Source organism: Rattus norvegicus, chromosome 3 (assembly GCF_036323735.1).
Source record: "Rattus norvegicus strain BN/NHsdMcwi chromosome 3, GRCr8, whole genome shotgun sequence".
In the NCBI taxonomy this organism is placed as follows: Eukaryota; Metazoa; Chordata; class Mammalia; order Rodentia; family Muridae; genus Rattus; species Rattus norvegicus.
This window is the reverse complement of record NC_086021.1, coordinates 137,147,668-137,165,364: the sequence shown is the minus strand read 5'-3', so window position 1 is coordinate 137,165,364 and position 17,697 is coordinate 137,147,668. Positions and strand designations below refer to the sequence as shown.

The following is a 17,697-nucleotide window of genomic DNA, read 5'->3' as shown; positions in this document are numbered from 1 at the left end:
ATTTTGTTTGGTTTTTTTGTTTTGTTTTTTGTTTTGTTTTTTGAGAAACTTTATAATATGTGGGGTAAGAAAGAGGAGGGCTCGGATGCCTATGAAGGTCAAGAGCCAGGCAGTGAAGGGGCAGGGTCATTGAAGGCCTATTGGGACTTCAAATTGTTGCAAGAGGTGTTGAAGGATCTACTATCTTGTCCAACCAAATCACAATTCATTTATATAGAGATGACATTCCTCCCCCCAGGATGACACAAGTAACCTCCCCCTCTGTTTTGTCCAAAGGTCCAGAGTCCTTCTATTTTTGCAGTACAACTCCAGCAAAAGTGGTCATAGGTTGTGGGACGCCATCCAGGCTATTCTTGGTGGTTGCCATGGATTGATATATTAGCAATATGAACCAAAGTTTTCTGGCCTATATCAATTAATCCAATTATTGGTTTCAGGAAGTAAGGCAGAAGAATGGCTTTGCTTGGCAGAGGACTTTTGTACAAATAGATACGGATGCTAAAAATACTGGTGGTGAGTTAAAAAATCATCTCTGCTCTGATGCCAAAGTCATTCCCACGAACAATTAACTGGTCTGAAATAACACAACAGTGTTAAATAAGGCCAAGGAAGACTGCCTGATGTCTATGTCAAGTTTTCAAAAACATTTAAGGAGTACTCAGGAACTCTCCCTAAGAACACTGAGGCTCACAGAAGTGATGTCTGGTACCTGAAACTTGGCAATGATGTGCTTTGGGGGAAGTGAGGCTTACTTTCATGCTGTAGGTATGTTCCCCAGAATTGCAGCATCCCCTACAAATTAATATTTCCTTCAGGAATAATGGAAATAATAATGGAAAGAGAGGCTCCCTGCCATAGGTAGTAAAAGGGAAGTAAACAAAAGTCATGCCTGAGAATAAGAATATTCCTGAAGGCTCCTACCCAGCAGTATAAGCCAGAGGGACAGCTGCTTGGATGGCAGAGCTGCACACAAGCTGCATGGACGCTCCAGAGTTGCAGGGGTTTGGGACTCATCATCCAGGCTAAGTGGACTTTCTAGTGACACAGCTTCCTTTGAATTAGCACTGGCCCTTCTAAGGAACCCCTCCCCCACACTCATGGCATTCTAATAAAAGCTCATTACGTCACCAAATTGGCCAATAGTACAACCACTACTTTAGGCTGTTGTGAGCTTCTTTCTGGAATGAGTGAATTTTCCGTATTTTTCTCCAAATTGTTAAAAAGTTTTATATAGTCACAGAATCTGTGCCTCTCAAAATTGGTGAATCAGAATGATCAAAGGCACTTGTCTCCTTGAATAAGTAAGATAGTTCACACCATAGGCTTTTAGTACTTTCCGAGCTTCTAGGAGAGGTTTCAGTAACTGGAGAGGCTTCAGAAACTGTAGGTGTTGGCAAATTGGAAAGCTTCTTCCAGATATTTTTAAAAAAATCTTTATATTTCTGTTGCTGTAGAACCACTTCTGTTACCAGAATCTGCATTATTTAGGATTCTCTAGAGAAACAGAACTGATATAATCTATCTATCTCTCTATCTATCTATTTATCTATCTATCCATCCATCAATCCATCCATCCATTTATATATCTATATCTATGATAGCTAGATTCCCTCTCATCTCTCTCTCTCTCTCTCTCTCTCTCTCTCTCTCTCTCTCTCTCTCTCTCTCTCTCTTCTCCACCCCCAACAGAAAGTTCAAGAATCCAGTAATTGTTCAGTCCACAAGTCTGAATGTCTCAGCTGGTCTTCGCTATGTGCTGGAATTCTGAAGACGTGGGCTCCATGCCAGTGAAGGGATAGACTTACCAGTGAGAGCAAGCAGGCAAGGCGGCTAAGTTTCCTTCTTCCGTATTCTTTATGTAGGATGCCAGAAGACGGTGTGGCCCAGATTAAAGGTGGATCTTCCCACCTCAAAGATCTGAATTAAAAGTCCATCTTTCCACTTCAAATGATTTAATTAAAAAAAAATCTCTGATAGGTATACTCAGCCACTTGAGTTCTAGTTAATTCCAAATGTAGTCAGAGTTGACAACCAAGGGTAGCCATCACAAGTCTACAACTTGTCAACTTGACACACAATCATATGCCTTTATGTCATGCTTAGTTTCCAAATGAAAAAAAAAGCAGATCATAATTACTCCTAAAATGGTATAACTATCCCATGTACAATAGTAAAAAATTGTATATTTTACCAGGTCGTTATCACGCTTAACAGGATAAGAACGATCCCATGTACCACTGCAAAGCATCATAAATTTTAGAGTGGGGCAGTGTCTCTTGAGGGACATTCTTCTAGTATCCCAAACTTAAATATGATAGCCAATGATATTCTCTTAATTGATGCTACATTGCATGATAAAGAAATCGAAAGAAAACACAAATATCTGTACAAATATATTCTTAACCAAGTATGACAGAAACACAATTCTTGATTCTGCAGCTGGTCACATGGCCTTGGCTGGTAATTTATAACTATCTACCTTTACTATTTAGTCAGTGTTTCCTCTGTCCTTAGCAAGCACCTTAGGACGTCGTGTCTCTTTTCCTGGAAGAGTGACCCATACCTTTATTCCTAAAGGATGTGTGTCCTTTGTCATCCTGCCAGATTAGGTCATCTGACTCAGCTCCACTATTCCCAACCTTGGAGTCCATGCTGAATCTTTGCTTCTGGGACCTCTTGCCAGAACCCAGGATCCCAAATAGGTTTCTCCTTTACCCAGTTTTCTCCACCTGCCTCCCCTCCCCCAATATTACTCTTCTGGAGGAAGTCCAGACTGGTTTTTTTTTCCATTTTATTTCCCCACTAGGTTGTCTCCTCTCACTTCCCCTCTTTCCTCCTTGATCAGTAGGGCCTGAAGATCTAGTTCAGTAAACCTATACCAGACAAGTGAGGACTCACTCTCCCTTGAAGCATCTCTAAAGAGTTACCTTTCTTAGAGTGTCTGCTAAGCTGGGTGATGGTGGTTGGAAGAAAGGGAAAAACATCCACAAAAGTTTCCCTTGCAGGCTGAATCAAGCCTCTGTTCCTTTCCACATTAGCTAAGTGGACACACTGCTGGGGGTGAGGGGCTGGGGCTGGGGAGGGGAAAGAAGGCATGCCTGCCTCATCATCAGTTCTGGGAACACACCTGACAATAAGGGTCTCCTTATTGTTGTAGTGTTTCTTCTATGCACTCAGGGCATGAAGCATCTTTCATGTCAAATTATTTTTCAACAGGGAAAAGATAAAACAGCAATCAAGATAGGAGTTGTACCACCATGGTAGCATAATTGTTTAACATGCATAAAGTCATTAGATCGAGTCCTACTATTACAAAGAAATAAATCAAACAAAAGCTCTCAAAAAAAAAAAGACCCAGACCATATGTCCAAGTGGAGCACTGAGAATTCAGATACAGCAGAGTAAGGATAGAAAGGAACCAAGGGAGAAGTTTCCCTATCAGGTCAGAGAAACAGGCTGCTATGTCTCCAGTTCGTTTTTTCTGGAGCTTGGTGACTATTAGATGATTTTGAGCAACAGAAAATACCCAGGCAACGTTTATGAACCCAGTTAAGTGGAGACTAAGGGTTAGGCTTTTAAAGCCCATGCTCTCCCTATCTTCATTGTATCTGGTTGTACTTACAAGATTCACTGCATCTGCCTTTCTGGGACTCAGCATCCATTCTATATTTCTAGACGTCCTAGGGCTATAACAGAGTAGACTGGGTGACAGTGATGTCTGTTGAGTGTGTTGGTCCCTCCCGAAAAGAGGAGTCTGAGGATCAGAACATCAGAGATCAGCTCTTTAGAGGTAAGCTCAGCCCCTCCCTAGTCTGGCTTATGGGGTCCCAGAAAACCAGCACCCAGCCAAAGTGGTAAACTTTCTCTGGCTGTGGGCTTGGGGAACGGACAGAGATCTTAGCCAGAATGACTACTTCCTTCACTGTGGCACACATTTCTGCCCAAGCCCTGTAAGTGTGGGCAACTAGGGTGTGTGGGGTAACCCAGATTGGGAAGAAACTAGCCAGAGACTACTGGGCCCACTCAGAGCTTCATCCAGGCTTGTTACCTGGTGCATGTCAGGACTAATGCTTCTTATTATGGATACTACACTGTGGAAGATTCTGGGTCCAGGGCCTCTTTTGGCCACACTTCTGCTGGCATTTGCAGGTGAGTCTTGACAATGGAGAACCTCAGGCATGCAGGAGAGTGCACAGAGGTAGCAAAATCCTGTTCTCAACAGAAAGGCTGTGTCTTAAAGTTCTTCCTGGTCTGATTGTACCTTTTCCATACTATAGACCTTTTAGATAAAGGGAGCTAGTGGGACCTTAGGGATCAGAGGAAGAACATGTGGCATGGAGGTAGGGGCTAGGAGGCCTGGTGACAAGGAAAGAATCTGAGTTCTGTGATGTAAACTCTGGACTCAGTGGCTAATAGGCCTAGAAGTGAGGAGAGAGAGGGGGAGGGGGCAGGGAAGGGGGAGAGGGAGAGGGGGAGGGGGAGGGGGAGGGGGAGGGGGAGGGGGAGGGAGAGAATATGAATGGAATAAATCCAACTAACAACTAATGAATCCAGGATCCAAAGTCAGATGTACTGGCAAAGCCTTCTTTAGTCACTGACAGGCTATATGACTTTGAGCAATTGCTAATCATCTTTGCATCCCTGCCCCCTCAAGAAACAGAGACCATAATACTATCCTCCCACTGTTGGGCTGTGGGTAAGACCTATGCTAGAAGTATTTTACAACCCTCAGGAACTATGTTTAGATAAAGCAGAAGGATATATAATCTAAGGTGCCAGAGCCCATGGCTACCTGCTCTGCTCTCTGCCATCTGTCTTTCTTTGTCATGTAGAGCTACTTTTTTAAAAAATTTAATCTTTTTGTTTTTTACACTCCAGATTTTATTCCCCTCCCACTCCACCCCCAGACTGTTCCACATCCCATACCTCCTCCTTGCCCCTCTGTCTCCATGAGGATGTTCCCACCCTCCTCCACTCCCACCCCACCAGACCTCTAAACTCCCTGGGGCCTCAAGTCTCTTGACGGTTAGGTGCATCTTCTCTGACTGAACCCAGACCCAGCAGTTCTCTGCTGTATATGTGTTGGGAGCCCATATCAGCTAGTGCATGCTGCCTGGTTGGTGGTCCAGTGTCTGAGAGATCTGGCGGGGGTGGGGTTGGGGTTGGGGGTGTTCCAGGTTAATTGCTGGTCCTCCTACAGGGTGGCCCTCCTCCTCAGCTTCCTCCAGCTTTTCCCTAATTCAACCACAGGGGTCAACAGTTTCTGTCTGTTGGTTGGATGCAAATATCTGCATCTGACTCTTTCAGTTGCTTGTTGGGTCTTTCAGAGGGCAGTCATGATAGGTCTCTTTTTGTGAGCACACCATAGCCTCAGTAATAGTGTCAGGTCTTGGGGCCTCCCCTTGAGGTGGATCCCAGTTTGGGCTTGTCACTGGACCTCCTATTCCTTAGGTTCTTCTCCATTTCCATCCCTGCAGTTCTTTCAGACAAGAACAATTATGGGTCAGAGTTTTGACTGTGGGATGGCAACCCCATCCCCCACTTGATGCCCTGTCTTTCTGCTGGAGGTGGGCTCTACAAGTTCCCTCTCCCCACTGTAGGGCGTTTCATCTAAGGTCTCTCCCTCTGAGTCCTGAGAATCTCTCATCTCCCAGGTTTCTGGTACGTTCTGTACCCACCCCCAACCTCCTACCTCCTGAGGTTTTCTGTTTCCATTCTTTTTTGCTGGCCCTCAGGGCTTCACTCCTTTTCCCCCACCCAATACCAGATCATGTTCCCCTCTTTCCCCTGCTCCATTCTCTTTCCCTCCCAGGTTCTTCCCTCCCTCCCCCCTTGAGATTGTTTCCTTCTCCCTCCCAAGTAAGACTGAGGTGTCCTCACTTGAGTCCTTCCGTTTTTCTGAATTTTTTGAGTTCTATGGACTGTATCTTGGGTATTCTGTTCTTTTTTCTTTCACTAACATCCACCTATAAGTGAGTACATACCATGCATGTCCTTTTGGGTCTGAGTTATCTCTGGATGACATTTTCTAGTTCTATTCATTTGCCTGCAAAACTTAGGATGTCCTCATTCTTAATAGCTTAGTAGTATTCCATTGTGTAAATGAACCACATTTTCTGTATCCATTCTTCTGTCATGGGACAACTGGCTTGTTTCCAGCTTCTGGCAATCACAAACAAGGCCACTATGAACATAGGTGGAGCATGTGCCCCTGTAGCATAGTGGGCCATCATTTGAGTACCTTCCCAAGATATCTACCTGATATCTTCAGGTAGATCTATTTCCAATTTTCTGAGGAACCTCCAGATTGATTCCCAGAGTGGTGGTACCAGTTTGCAGTACCACCAACAATGGAGGAGTACTCCTCTTTCTCCACATCCTCGCCAGCATTTGTTGTCACCTAAGGTTTTGATCTTTGCCAAATGATTGGTGTAAGGTGGAATCTCAGGGTCGTTTTGATTTGCATTTCTCTGATCTTCTCTGATCACTAAGGACTTTGAACATTTCTTTAGGTGCTTCTCAGACATTCAATATTCCTCTGTTGTAAATTCTCAGTTTAGTTCTATACCCCATTTTTTGATTGGGTTGTTTGGGTTTTTTTTTTTTTTTTTTTTTTTTTTTTTTTGGCAGTTAGCTTCTTGAGTTCTTTGTATATTTTGGACATTGGTCCTCTATTGGATGTGGGGTTAGTGAAGTTTTTTTTCCCAATCTGTAGGTTGTCGATTTGCTTTATTGACTATGTCCCTTGCCTTACAGAAACTTTCCAGTTTCATGAGGTCCCATTTATCAATTCTTGACCTTAGAGCATGAGCCATTAGAGTTCTTTTTAGGAAATTTCCCCTAGGCCAATGAGTTCAAGGCTCTTTCCCACTTTGACTCCCTTTTGTAAACTGACTTTGAAAGAAGGGTTCTTGTCACTGGGTCCATAGAGTATAACTCAGTCTGAGCACAGTAGGGGTGCAAGGGAAACAGCAAGACTTAAGTAAACCATTGCTTTAAATCTACAAAAATTATCCTTAGATAGGGCAACCATTATTACTCTAGGGGAGAGACTCTATGTTAAAGTAGTGAGGACTTTGTCACAATCGGTACTGCCTGAGCCTGAAGGAAGGAGTTTCTAGGATGGAGGGTGTTCCAGGTTTTGTCTCATCTGCCTTTGTTCTCACTTGGTTTCTTGACCTTAGCCATCCTGATGGGGGTAAGGTATAAATGTAGCTTCATTTGTTGTCTTTCTATAGTCACATGGCTGTGATTATTCACCTCTTCTGTCTGAGGATCACCTCCAGAATTGTGAGTAGGGCTGTTTTGATGGACATGAATTCCTTTAACAGGTTTGTGTGATGGAAAGGCTCTCTTTCTCCTTCAGCTACGGCAGATAGTTTTTCTGGGTATAGTAGTCTAGATTGGCATTTGTGGTCACTTAGAAGTTGAAGAGCATTGCTCAAGGCTTTTAATTTTTTCATTGAAGTCAGTGGTCAATATGATGTGATTTCCTTCTTATGTGAGTTGTACTTTTCTCTTTTTGTTCTTGTACCCTCTCCTTGTTCAGTATATTTCATGTTTCAACTATAATATGCACACGGAGTTTTGATTCTGATCTTGTCCATTTGGGCTCTACTGTATATTTCTTGTATCTATGTGGTTGTACCTTTCCTCAGTTTGAATTTTCTCTTATGATCTTGTTGAAGATATGGCCTTTGCCATTGATTTGGGATTCTTCTCTTTCATCTATTTCTATAATTAGAAGGTTTGATCTCTTTTTCTTCCTTCCTTTTCTTTTTTGTTTGTTTGATTGTTTTTGTTTTTTGTTTTTTTAAGGCAGGATTTCTTTGTGTAGCTCTGGCTATCCTAGAACTTGCTCTGTAGACCAGGCTGGTCTAACTCACGGGGAACCATCTGCTTCTGCCTAAGTGCTGGGATAAAAGGTGTGTGCTACTACCACTTGGTGAAGAATTTTTATGTTGTTCCATAAATTCTGAATGTTCTTTTAATGTGTTTTTAATTTCTATAACTATATTTACTTGAGTGGTTCAATTGCTCTACTTTACTCCCAAAATATGATATTTTTATCTTCTACACAATCCATCCTATTTGTAAGACTTTCTCCCGAGTTTTCTAATTGTGTTATTGATTATTTAATTCTATCTTCACTACGGCTTAAGTTCTCAATATTTCTGTCTTTACCAAATTCTGGATTTTGTTTCTTATTTCATTCACCTATAGATATTTTCTTACACATTTATTGTTTTCCGCTTCAAATTCACTGATCTGTGTCTTTGTGCCTTCCTTAAATTTCATGACTTATTTAATAAAGTTTTTTGATTCTTTTAAGTTCTGTGTTATGGGGTTCATCTAAATAATTCACAGTGGAGAAAATTTATGTGGGTCTGGCAGGTTTGAAGAGATAGGCAGACTTTCATGTCCTTTCATATTTTTTGTTTTTGTGATGTGTCATAGGCATGTGGACTTCTTTTTCGATTGGGTGTCTTCGGATTAGATCAGTGCAGGGACTGAGCAAATGGAGAGAGGCCAGGAATATCTGGTATATGATCTACTCATTTAGAGTTAGGCCTGGGAACAAGGTGATGGGGCAGGGTATGTGCGAGTCAGGGGAACCCAGCAGGCAATGGCTGTATGTGAGGTGAGTGTCCAGTGACATGACTGTAATTGTAGACATAACACAGGGGCAGGTGGGGGTGAGAGGATGCACTAGGCAAGTAGGGTACCTGAGGTGTGTCCCTGGAGTTAGTGGAGATTATCAGTTATGTGTGTGTGAGAGAGAATTAAGTACGCAAAGGTGAGGCTTGGCCTGCACATCCAGAACTAAGCCTTCGAGTATGGACATGGTGCAGGAGTAGGTGTGGGTCAGAAGAACTCAGCAGGAAATGATTGTGCAAGCTACACTCTCAGAATTAGGCCTGCACTTGTGGGAAGCAAAGTTGCAGTCTTGTAGTAGAACTTCTGTTTTCTTAAGCCTCCTAAAGGCCTGTTGCCTGAGCATCCAAAGAGTGGGTCGCATGGTCCATTTATTTGGTATATGCCCAAGCATTACACACTCTCTCTCCTTAGTCCCTAAATGTCATATTACTGTGTCCTCTTCCATAGTGATTTATATTCATTCTTTAGTTTTTATGTTTTAGTTCAAAATGTCCTGTTTTGACTGTCCTTTTAGAATGACTCCTCATTTTTCTATCTGTGTATATTTTGAGTCTCCTGAGTACATCCACTCTCCCATAGAAGTCATGTTTTGTTTGCTGTTTGCTTGTTATGGTCCATTTGCACTCCCTCCTCAAAGTCAGATACACAGGTAGTATATGCTCCCTTAGCATGGGTGCAATGGAATGCATCTTGACTTGAGAGAGCCATTGCTCTAAGTCTCTGAAAGGCTGACTTCAGGAAAAAGGACAGTTCTCATTTTCTCTAGGACAAGCCTTGGGAGGGTCAGCACGCTTTTGTATACTGTTTCCTCCAACCCTGAGAAGGTCTCCATAACTGTTTGTCGTATATTCTTTTGTTTCAGTTGGGAAGCCTTTCATCTCACTGAAAGGCCCAGATCACAGGGTAACTTCTTCTAATTTAGTGCAGTTTCTCTGTACTGCTGGCCCTTTCAGCTCCAGAAACCTCAGTGTCAGCTGGTTGAAGAACAGCAATGAACATCCAGCCTCAGCCCCACAACTGGTGCCAGTCAACAATCACTCTTACTCTGTCACAAGCAAGGCATGGGTGGCCTTGACCAAGCAAGATATCTTGTCTCAGATCACCTGTAAAGTCACCCATGGAGACATTGATGAGCCCCTAAGAATGACCATTAATCTTTCTCAAGTGGTCAGAGGTGAGTGAACAGTGAAATACATGTTGGGGCCCACTGGAGGCTTGGAGGGCTTTCCCAAAGCCCCATTTTACAAATGGGGAACAGAAATTGATCATTGTCAGCCTTGAACACATGAATATGGATTAAAAGTACAGCCTTCAGGGTTGGGGATTTAGCTCAGTGGTATAGCGCTTGCCTAGGAAGCGCAAGGCCCTGGGTTCAGTCCCCAGCTCCGAAAAAAAGAACCAAGAAAAAAAAAAGTACAGCCTTCATGGGCTGCCCTGGGCTTTGATCTTAGCTTGTCATAGGCTGCAGAATATTAGCCTTGTGTCTTAAATATTCTGTGCCTCAGTTTTCTCCCACCCGCCAAAAATGGAATGAAACCAACACTTACTTTGTAAGTCTCCTCTGAAGATAAAATCAGTTGTTCCTTCTAAAATGCCAAGAATTATGCCTAATACATTGTAAGATGTTTAGGACTGTTTGACTTTGCAATTATTTGGCCCTGGTGTTCCTCTCTGAACATATGTGTCCTATTTATATCATTGCTAGTGTTTTAAATTTTCTAAATATTTATTATTGGTTGGACCTGGTGGTATCAAGCACGTAATCTCAGCTCCTTGGGAAGCTGAGACGGAAATATAACAATTTCCAGACCTGTGAGGTTATGATTGAGTTCAAGCTTAGCCTGAGCAATTTAGTGAAACAAAACAAAACAAACAAAATAAGCAAAAGAGGGCTGAGGATGCACTTCAGTGGTGGAGTGCTTGTCTTCTTTCTCCCTCCTCACCCTTGGAGCTGAGGACCAAACCCAGGATCTTGTGTTTGCTAGGCAAGCGCTCTACCACTGAGCTAAATCCCCAACCCCATCTCCCCCACCCCCGAGTGTTTGTCTTCTATGAATAAGGTCCTGAGTTCTGGGAAACCTTAAGTATTGAGTAAAAATATTATTCAATATTTTATCACTCAATGTATAATGAGTGCTGTAGGTACTATGATTATAGAGTCCTTATTCTTGTGGGGCAATTCACCTTAATAATTCTTGCAATCATACATCACGATATGTATGAATATTTAAAACTCAGATCAGATTAGGCATCCATGTGTCTCCAGCTATATTTCATGAATATTTATGCTTGTCCCTATTTGTCTTACATGAAACATATAACAAATTGCTTATTTATAAAAAAAAAAAAAAAAAAAAAACAAGTGAACTCATGATCTCTCTTCACCCATGAACTCAGAGTAGCTGAACAGGAATTGCACAAGATCAAGCCACTTGACATTTAAGCATGAAATGAAGGTCTCCAGAAGCCTCTGCCCCATAGCTGTAGAGCTCTGGACAGCTTGACTTTGGTGGAATGAGAGTGAGTTTTCTTGAAGGGCATGGACCTGGTAGGTCAAGCATGCTCCAGTATCCCATATTCATGAGGATATGGGCAGCACAAGTTAGACTGGCTGGATTATAAGACAAGAAAAGAGGGGCTGAAGAAATGTCTTAGTGGAGGCAGAAGGATATGAGGTTCAGGATCATCCTGGCTATATAATGAGTCCAAGGTCACCTTGGAATTCTAGGGACCCCAGGAATCAACCAATCAACCAATCAAAAATCAATCAATCAATAGACCCTGGGACAGGTAAATAAGTGAATGCTAAGATTTTTTCCTAGGCTTACTTGTTGTTCCTGTCTAGTTACCCCCACACTGAAGATCACCACTGAGCCCCCGGAGATCCAAGATCATGCACATCAGAGAGTGAACCTGACTTGCCATGTAAGCAACTTCTATCCCCAAAACATGCGCCTCATCTGGGCTAAGAATGGACACAAGATCCTGACTGTGGAGCATACTCAGGCCACCAGAAACTCCGATGGGACTTACTCTGTACAGCACACATTACAGGAAGATGCCATATTGAATGAGACTAACTTTATCTGCTGGGTGATCCAGGATGACCAGCCTCCAGTTAGGGACAGCATCACCCTGGGAACCCCCAGGAAGGTCAGAGGTATGTGCTTTGTTTCCTTCCTGTCCTCGGGGCATTGCGATCAAAGGGCTAGAGACTAAGGGAATCCCTGAGTGAAGTTGAGAAAGGAGGCCCACTCCCAGTGAGGATGCTCTCGTCGAGCCACCCCCCATGCACGCCCCTTCTTCCAGATACCTCCACAAATAGATGAGTCTCCTTTGCTGCCCTTATCATACTGAAAGTTTTTCTCCTTAACCCCTGTTTGCAAGAAGTTGCCACAGTTAAGGGCAGTTGGGCTCCAAATAATTTCTGGGAAGGCAATTAATAAAGACAGTGAATTCACCTGGATGTTTCTAGAAATCAACTTTGAAGAGACCTAGAATTATTGACCCCCTTAGCTAGGAAAAAGAGTTACACAAGATGGGTGTGACTCCCCCTTGTTACCTCCTTCTCTCTCCTCATTTTCCTTTTTTTTTTCTATGCACACGTGCTCCTGATGGTAACTTCTGTTTCGACCCCATTTCACACGTTCATGATTTGTACTATTTCTCCCACAAGAGGGCACTGTGACATTGCAATCCAGAACTACCTTGTTTCTCTGATCAGCTATGCTTCATACTCTGACATGTTGGTGCAGGTGCACAGTCAGGGACAGATAAAATAATAGGTCAGGCATAGGCAAGCCAGGGGTAAGACAGCAAGTGGGATTTTCCTTACAGTGCATGTAGGCTCTGGGTAGCTTTGAGAGAAAGGATGGAGATGCCAGGCAACCAAACAGCCCACTCTCATAGCAAGCCTCCACCTTGTTTTGTATCTAACCCTCTTCTGGTTGCTGTAAGAATTCTCAGAGGTAATAATCCCACTCACTTTTACACCTCTTTGGGTTCTATTTTTGTTGTCCAGTAGAAATAAGGAAACTGTCCCACCAATGGGACACACACACCTGGGTGGTAAACTCCAGATGGATGTGTGCCTTTTGATGGGAAGCAAGTTGTATAATTTAAAATTTTTTTTCATTATTATGTGAGATTGCATACATGACTGCCGCATTTACATCATTTCCACTCCACACTCCTCCCCCAGCTCCTCCCATGCCCCCCATTCCCTTCCAACTTCACAATCTCTTCATTACCGTCACACATTTATGTATACATATATAAATGCGACCTGCTAATTAATTCATACTATGGTTCTCCTTTTCTGTCTTATTTTTCTCCTACCTGCACTTGAGGATGGAACTCATGACAGCATGACATCGACAGTGCCAGACACCACAGGGTCTTCTGGGCGCTCTCTCTCTCTCTCTCTCTCTCTCTCTCTCTCCCTCTCTCCCTCTCTCCCTCTCTCCCTCTCCACCAAGGCCTCTTTCTATTTGATATTAACATGTCTTTGTAACTATACCTTCGCAAGCTTTCCCAACTCCCTTCCCTCAGCACACTGACTCCTAAGTACATCTACTCACATGCCTGATCTGCTTGGTTAGTATCCTCAGAGAACTCACTGCCTATCACCCATGGAGCCCTTACTGCATATCACCCATGGAGCCCTTACTGCATATCACCCACGGAGCCCTTACTGCATAGAAATGTTTCCACTGATTGTTATCTCACACTTTGAGAGCTGGAAGGTGGCAGAGACTCTGATATGAGTGACAGCCAGAAGCACTAGGCTTACAATGCAGCTGTCAGATTACAAACTAAACATGGTGTTTCTGTGTGTCTCTCTTTGTCATCTGAGAATGCAGACTTCAGCATTGTCACAAACCCTATTGGAAGGTATTTACTTTTCTTGAAATGTCACATCTCTCTATGCTGTTCAGCTCCCACAATCAAGCACTTAAACTTCAGTGATGGCTAAGAACCCAGGCCTGTGGCTTTACAGTGTAGGTTCCTCTTCTGCGTGTCTCCCTCCTCAGCTCCTGGAGGAAGAACAGGTTTATGTTTGAATTTGGCAAGACTTTGCAGTTGAATGGATCAGTGCCAACCTGCAGGATCAGTGTGTTCAATGCCTATCTGTGTGACCCCAGGTAAAGCTGCTTCCTTTTAAATTTGTCCCATCAATCAATGAGAGTCGCCAAGTGTTCTCTTCCTTGTCTCCTGCATGCTGTCTGAACACCAGGACAGCTTTTGCAATGATTATTTCAAGTTTACATGCCCCAGAGCTGGGCTGAAAGCAAGAAAGTATTAAAAATCCCTGAGGAATACAGAGCTAACTCAGAGATGTAGCCCTTTTTGTTAGGGAAATATAGAAAGGCATATATAGATTTTCATAAGTTGATTTTGTATTGTGCCATTTTTCTGACTGTTAACAATTTCTAGATGCTTTCTGATGGATCTTTGGGATCTATTATGTATGAATTTGTAAATGATCTTCAGGACAAAACTCGTTTGCTGATCTCAATAGGTGCAGAAAAGGCCTTTGTCGAAATTCAATATTATTTTAGTTATAGAAGGATTTTATCATTTAGTATCATCTGCAAATAGGGATAATGCGACTTACTTTCCTACTTTAACCTTTTATTTGTGTCTCCTGTTTTATTGCTCTAGCTAGTACTCCAACCACTATATTGCGAGGGTGGGGAGAGGGAACAGCCCTACATAGTTACTGATTTTAACAAAACTGCTTCATGCTCTTCTCCATTTCAGATGATGTTGGCTGTGGGTTTGTCACGTATTGTCTTTACTTTCGTTGATTTATGCTCCCTGATGTCTTTCTATAACTTATACCATGAATGCATATTGAATTCTTGCTAAAAGACCCTTTCTGTATCTATGGAAACAAGCATATGATTTTTGTCTTGAAGTCCATTTATATGACTTATTAAAAAGAATGGATATGACTTAGATACCCATCCTTGCATGTCCAGGAGAGAGACAACTTGGTAGTGGTGGGTGATTTTTTAAATACATACCCACATTCAGTTTGCAAGTAATTCATTGAGGAAATACGCATCTATGTTCATCATGTACATGGGCCTGCAGTTTTTTTTTTAATTTATTTATTTATTCACCTTACAACATAATATCAGCCCTTCCTCTCCTCCGAGCACCCCCTCATGCAAGTCCTCCCCCTACTCCACCTTCCTCTTTTCTTTTCAGAAGGGGAAGCCCCCACCCAAGTGTCAACTACCCCCCTGCACATTAATTCACTGCAGGACTAGGCACATCCACTCCCACTGAGGTCAGACAAGGCTGCCCATTTAGGGGTGCCAGGCAGACTGGCAACAGGCTCAAAGACAACCCCTGCCCCAGTTGTTGGGGGACCATGAAGATCAAGTTGCTCACCTGCTAAATATGTGCAGGAGGACCAGGTCCAGCCCACACTAGCTCTTTGGTTCATGATTCAGTCTTTGGAAGCCCACAAAAGTCCAGGTTAGTTGACTCTATTGGTCTTCCTGTGGAGTCCTTGTCCTCTTTGGGTTCCTCAATTTTTTTCCCAACTCTTCCATAAGATTCCCCAAGCTCCATATAATGTTTGGGTATGAGTCTCTGTATCTGTTTCAGTCAGCTGCTGGGTGGAGCCTCTCAGAGGACAGTTATGTTAGGCTCTTGTCTGTCTGCAAGCATAACAGAGTATCAGAGATTGGTTCTTGCCCATGAGATGGGTCTCAATTTGGGGCAGTCATTGGTTGGCCTTTCTTTCAATCTCTGCTCTGTCCTTTCCTGCACATCTTTCAGGCAGGACACATTTTGGGTCAAAGGCTTTGTGGGTAGGTTGATGTCCTTATCCTTCTACTGGGAGTTCTGCCTGGCTAAGAGAAGTGGCCACTTCAGGATCCATATCCCTCAGCTAGGAATAACCTCCATATACCTTCTGGGGCCTCTCCCCAACACAGGTTTCTGGCATATCCTAGAGATTGCCTCTTTCCTCAGGCAATATCCCTTCTCTCTCCCCAGCTCTCCCTACATATGATCCACCCCCACTCTGATCCCTTCTCTGTCTCCTCTTCTGCTCAGTTCCCTCCTTCCATCAACCTCTGACATTTATTTTGTTTCCCCATCTGTGAAAGATTTGACCATCCTTCCTTGTGTCCTCCTTGTTATTTGGTTTCTTTGGATAGGCAGATTATAGCGTGGTTTTCATATGTATTATAGTTAATATCCATTTATAAGTGAGTACATACCATACATGTCCTTTGGTTCTGAGATACCTCATTTAGGATGGTGTCAGGAGCCATAATGGGACAAACTAATAACTAGCACGTGATCTTCCTGAGATGGCCTGCTTCAGATTGTTATATAACCTGCAACAGGTTTACTCTTATATGGCAAGGTCATAGGAGAATTCATTTTAGGAAAGATTACTGTTATTTATATGCTTTTCCTGTTATTATTAAACATATATAACAATCACTAAGTAATAGCCCACACCTTTAGAGCAGATCTCTACAGATCTACAAAGACATACTGTCTTGAAGACAGATAGACAAAGAGATGACTTCTTAAGTCTTAATGATGATCCTATAAGAATTCCTAAAATTATATATCAATGATTAAGTTCTTTTATAGTGGGACTGCTATTAGGTCATTTTCTGATAGTCAAAACTGCAATGAGAAGTCTGCCAGTCTCCCAAGTGTCACCAGTTAATTGCTTCTGGATAGTAACCAGACTTTCTCCTACTCAGAGCACTTTCCAAGAGGTTGTAAAACAATTAACCAAAGATCTTAAAAAGGGAACAACGATTTAGGACAGAAGATAAAATATTGACTGGGTTTATCTATTCAAAGCTTCACTAATGACTTAGTTATGGCTTTAAACCTTCAGTTAACCTGTGGAGCTGTGACAGGTGATGGATGTTTAGCCAGATAATTACTCCTAATGGATATGCATGTAAACTTCTATTTCAATTTATGATTTGATTTTTGTGTGTGAACTTGTGATAGACTTTTTAACGTGTGATCATGTATTCTGAAAGATGTATAAGTACTGAGGACAAAGAGATGAGAATTTTTCCCTTTTTTAGAATTTTTTCCCTTTCCCAACTTACAAGAATTCCCACCCACCCCCACTCCCACTTAGGATCTTTCCGCTTTTCCCCTTAGATAGCTTTCATAGGAAATGTTGCAACTTAGTAATAAACACCATAATCACTTTTCAAAGTGTCCCTTTTTCTTCCTGTGACTTCCAAATAGCATGCCAGGAAGTTCCCGCTGAGGTAGTACAAAGGCTATTTAGTTAATCCTTTGCTGTTTTAGGAAGAGGTGCTAAGTGCCAGAGACTGCAGTTTCTGGCCTCAGAGAACACAGAAAGGTAGGTCAGTTACAGTAGCATAAAAACTTAGATTTAGATAAGTAAACTTTTTATTATACAGCAACCCTAAATATTTTGTAAGACAAAGTCTTACTCCTGAATCTCTTAAGAAAAAGTCATACCCTCTGCTGACACACTTCCCCCTCCCCTGCCTCAAGAAGAACCAACAAGAAAGAAGACCCCCACCAGGGATGGCCCCAGCAGGATGATATTTTCTAGTTCCATCCATTTGCCTGCAAAATTAATGATGTCCTTGTTTTTAATGGCTGAGTAGTATTCCACTGTGTAATTATACCACATTTTCCGTATTCATTCTTTAGTTAAGATATGTCTAGGTGGTTTCCAGTTTCTGATTATTACAGATAAAGTGGTGATGAACATAACTAAGCAAGTGTCCTCGTGGGATGGTGGAGCACCTTTGGGTTATATGCCCAGGAGTGGTATAGCTGTGTCTTGATGTAGAAATATTCTCAATCTTCCAAGAAACTGCCAAATTAATTTCCAGAGTGGTTGTACCAGCTTGTACTCCCATTAGCAATGGAGGAGTGTTCCTGCCCCACATCCTTGCCAGAATGTGTTGTCCTTTGAGTTTTTAATCTTAGCCATTCTGACGGGTGTACAGTGAAATCTCAGGATTGTTTTGATTTGCATTTCTCTGATGACTTAGGATG

The 17,697-nt window shown here is 42.5% G+C and overlaps 1 protein-coding gene across 3 annotated transcripts in view; it reads left to right on the top strand.

Moving 5' to 3' along the window:
- The window catches only part of Sirpb3 (signal-regulatory protein beta 3), an 84,490-nt gene that overhangs the window by 51,070 nt on the left and 15,723 nt on the right, over nucleotides 1-17,697 (top strand). Inside the window, exons 1-3 of one of the 3 annotated variants that reach the window (XM_006234972.5) lie at nucleotides 3,878-4,149; nucleotides 9,521-9,832; nucleotides 11,504-11,818. In XM_006234972.5, the coding sequence (XP_006235034.1) occupies nucleotides 4,056-4,149; nucleotides 9,521-9,832; nucleotides 11,504-11,818 (721 nt within the window). In that variant the 5' untranslated portion in view covers nucleotides 3,878-4,055. Of the gene's footprint in view, nucleotides 1-3,877; nucleotides 4,150-9,520; nucleotides 9,833-11,503; nucleotides 11,819-17,697 lie in introns of those variants that run through there. The other 2 variants (XM_006234971.5, NM_001134515.1) reach the window with 2 other exon arrangements.